Raw genomic sequence first — 4,349 nt, 5'->3', positions numbered from 1 at the left:
TACAAAGCCGCACTCAGTGCACCACAGCACTTTGAGCACCCCCTTTCATTGTACGGGGGTAGCTAAGAAGACCTGCGTAAGACCTGTCCCTGACTCTTCCCATCTCCTGCTGCCAGGGAGCCCAACCTTGCTGCTGCTAGAGCTCCTTTGAGGACTCTGCACCGGGATAGACATCCCAAAACACCAAAGAAGTGATTTGCTCAGTAGAAGATTCTGGGCAGATTAAAGACCATGTAGGCAACACACCTACAGAAGCACTATTTCCTCAGAGGCCAGGAGATGTTTCATCTGCTCAGCCTGCATAGAGTGCCTTCGAAGAAGTTTTTTCTTGGACCTGTGATCCAGCCTCAGCGCCGAGAGGGTTGTGAAAGAAGATGGCGACTTCATCCCTCCTATGAGTGGTGAAGAGGATGTGCTTTTACTCCCTATGTCTGGGATGGGTGGATTAGGGTTAATGTTCAAGGGAGGCAGATGGCCTGGTCTAGTGTGAGAGATGTGGTCCAGCAATAAGGTCCCTGAGCCCCGTCTCTCCAGGAGACCTGGCGGCCTGTGGCGTGTTGCCCCAGGTGAGGCGCTGCTGGTACTGTCCAAGGAATCCCGCGAACTGCTGGACAAGGCAGAGTAGGAACTGCCGAGCATCTTCCGCATTGGGGGAACCTTCCCAGTTTGCTCTGGACCATAGGCTTGTCCTGATCCACAGTACAAAAGTGAGTCTGACTCGTAGTGCCCAGTCCCAGCCATACCCTCCTGGAGCAGTGATGCTTCTGTGCCAGCATCATGGGGTCTCTCTTGATCGACAGGGACGGAGCTGTGTCGTGCCAGGGTCTGGTGGGGTGACTGGGCCTGTTCATAGGATGTTTTCCGGGACACTGGGGCAGAGCTGGATGATCCCCTCCGCGCCTGCTCGCTCAAGGATGGAAAAAGAGGACCCCCCTCTTGGCTTTCAGCGCTGTTGCTTCGGGGCAACAACGATCTCCTGGCAGGTGCCAGGTCACCCTGGAGATTTCCTTCATCAGAGCTGACACGCTTGTGCTCCTCTTGGCATTGGCTGGCAGCTAACACTGAAGGGGCAATCAGGCCCCAGGGCTCGGACTGGAGTCGCTTCAGCTGGGGTAAGCGTGCCCTTCTTGGGTTGCCCAGCTTCCTAGTGGGCGATGGTTGCTCCTTGGGTAGCTTTGGGGAATAGCATGTGCTGGAGTGCACTGGGTGGACGTTCAAGAAGTCCTCTGCTCTGCCACTAGTCGGTGTTTTCAGCTGGGGGTCTGAGGGTGGCATGGCCTGGGCGAGGGCTCTAGGCGTCCTCTCTTCCAGCCGCAGGGACGGGGGCACATTGAGGTATTGCCTGGTACTGTGTGAACCAGAAGTGGACTTGTCAGTGGTTATGATGATCACCTCTTTGCCTTTGGCTTTGCATGCGGTGAGGAGATGCCCCAGGGCTTCCTTGTCATTCATATTGATCGCATGGACCAGGGCCGAGGCCCCCGTGTGGTCCACCAGGCTGGGGTCTGCGCCATTGTCTAGCAGCAGGGACACCACGTCTCCTCCGGCCCCGGACATGCATGCGTGAATGAGGGCGGTGCAGCCTGCCTTGTCCTGAATGTTGGGGTCCGCCTGTCTCTCTAGAAGGTATTTCACCATCTTGGCCTTGCTGCTACTCTGCTGGTCCTGGTGCGTTGTCAGGCAGGCGATCATCAGGGCCGTCTCCCCCTTCTCGTTGCTCTCGTTGATGTAGGCGCCACCTTCCAGCAGGAGGCGGGCCAGACGCAGCCGCCCCAGCCACACAGCCTTCAGGAGGGAGTTCCCATCAGTCCGGAGCTCCCTCACTTCATCCATCGCATCCCGGGGCGTCAAGGGCGGTCACCATCACCTGTGAAAATGGAAAGGAGAGGTAAGTGTGTATCTCATTGGCAGAGGCTCATCATGAAGTCAGGACATTACTTTGTGCACAGAATACTCTTGCTGGAACCCAACTGAGAGCATCAGTGTGCGCCATGATAACAACTTGCACTTGCAACCTGGTAAAGGGAGGGAGCGTGCTGTAGGTCTATGGGCTCTGGCATATGTGAAATTAAGCTTCTCTATCAATGGAAAAGATGGCATGAACTGTGATAATTGGCGCTTATTGCACAAGCCGTGGCGATTGCCCATCCTACTGCTTGCTGCTGTATTTACAGGATTCCCAATTACCACGCCATTCCAAGTTTTCGCCTCTATCTTTTAGCTTAATTAATTTTTTGTTTTGCTTCTATGTATTGTTAGGAGTTAGGATTTTGTTTCTTTAAAAATTGTAGTTGTGTTGCTTATTTGTTTCTGCCCATTGCCTTAGAAGAGAGCTTAGCCGTCAACGCAGACCCAGCAGAAAGCAAAGATTCGAACTATGAGCCCAGAGTACAAAAACCTTTTGTGATTGCAAACTCTGCCATCTACAAAATTGCAGTGTTCGTGACAGCAAAAGGGTGTTGCGGGATGTTAAATAATCATTTTTGCCAGCCGAAGAAGTGGTTCTGCTACTCGTTCTGAATCGCAAACAGGAAGAGGGAAGAAAGAGACAGTCACCTCACAACTTTAATCTGCCATGACATGTGCCAGTTGTCTACAACTGTAATTTCAGATACTGGCACCCGAGTGCCAGTGGTGTCTGATTCACTGTAGTATAGCGTCACCTTTGAGAATCGTGTCAAGTGGCATCAAGGGGAACAGAAAGTGATCCAGTCGACCAATGCATGCTCACTTAGGGGCATATTATCAAGAAACGGCGTTAAAACTATCGCCGCTTTAGCGGCAGACAACTGCCGCTAAAGCGGCGATAATGGGCTTGTTAATATGCCCTTGAGAATTCCCATAGAAGCCCATGTTCTGGTGTCAACATGGGCTTCTATTGGAATTCTCTGCGGCATATTATCAAGCCCACTATCGCCGCTTTAGCGGCAGTTTTCTGCCGCTAAAGCGGCAATAATTTTAACGCCGTGCTTGATAATATGCCCCCCAGTGTCTTGTCATATGGGAAACTTTTACTATCCCTTTAATGGACACAGGCTGCTTAAAAAATAAATTCCAGTCTGGAAATGCAAATGTAGAGGGGGCTGCCACCATCCTATTACAGTAGCTTCAGTGGTGGCTCCTCCTAATGGGCTCAGGGGGGGCACCCCCCTTGATTTCTGGCCCGTTTGTTTTTATTATATCAGAAGAGTGAATCATTATATATAATTCACTCTTGGTATATAAAAAATGCCGACCTTCTTTGGGTCTGGAAACATTCTCTGTCTGATAGCTGGCACAGTCCAAACGGGACCAGCAGCAAGGTAAGTAAGAAAAATATTTAAAGCTTTTAAATGTTGTGTGATGTGCATATGGCTAAGCAATTCATTTATTTAGTGCTTCAGCTGACAGCCTTGCAATATTTTAATATCATGCAATATAAAAACAACTCAATAAAAGCATGTGCACAGCAATCTCTAAATAAATTCATCGGAAACATTAAAATGTAAGTACAATAAAGTGCTAAAAATGCGCCTTTTCCTCAAAGGCATACAACCTAAGCAAAAGAACATGTTTAAATTCTTCAGATACAGTAAAGTGTGAGTGCAGTGAAAAAGGTGCACATCAGAGGCAACATCCTAAATGAGAGAAAAACATATGCATCACTATAAATTAAAAAAGCATAAGAACATTTGGAAATTTTCTTTTTTTCAGATGTAAACAATCTGCCAACCTACCTAGGGAGTAAAGTGGCAGTACATAAAAATAGTGCATAATTGTGCAATTCATGCATAAAATAGCAGGGTGTTCCATTATGGGAAACAACGAGGTTCACGGAGCCTAATTACTCAAACACAATCCTAGAGAGGAGGGCAACTCGCTCAAGCCAGGCCACATAACCCATAAATATGACACTATGGAGGTGACAACATACATATCATCGGGTTTAATACATAATACCATTGCTGCTTCAACACCTCTGACCCCATAGTATTTAAAAAGGGGGAGGAGCCACCTCCAGTGGGTAGCTACATATTTTGTTCAAAGCAGAATAAAATGGGTTAGATTGTCCAGATCACTAAAGCTACAATCACTGCGGTCGTATCTACCATCCAGTACATGTATACGTATAAGAAAATCCCTGGTCGGGAAGATACCTAACCGGAATTCTAAGTACAATGTTCGCTTCAGTTCGGGGTATAGCAAGACTAGATATTCTGGACCCAAGAGGCCATAGATGTTACTAAAATATTTGCTCGTAAGTGATCCCGGCTTCAACTCCCAGCATTTGTTTTATCTGCGTGTATTCATGATACCGTTCTTTAATCAAATCTGCAATATCCTGTCTAATACTACCAAGAGCGTCCCAC

At 48.4% G+C, this 4,349-nt stretch overlaps 1 protein-coding gene across 1 annotated transcript; it reads right to left on the bottom strand.

Moving 5' to 3' along the window:
- Positions 1–246: 246 nt before the first annotated feature.
- ANKRD34C (ankyrin repeat domain 34C) lies at positions 247–1,839 on the bottom strand. Its single transcript, XM_085646372.1, has one exon. It carries the CDS (start codon positions 1,831–1,833, stop codon positions 247–249), a length of 1,587 nt encoding a protein of 528 aa, XP_085502498.1. The 5' UTR covers positions 1,834–1,839.
- Positions 1,840–4,349: the final 2,510 nt, after the last annotated feature.

This window comes from Triturus cristatus, chromosome 3_1, assembly GCF_964204655.1.
Source record: "Triturus cristatus chromosome 3_1, aTriCri1.1, whole genome shotgun sequence".
Classification (NCBI taxonomy): domain Eukaryota; kingdom Metazoa; phylum Chordata; class Amphibia; order Caudata; family Salamandridae; genus Triturus; species Triturus cristatus.
This window is presented reverse-complemented; position numbering and strand designations above follow the sequence as displayed.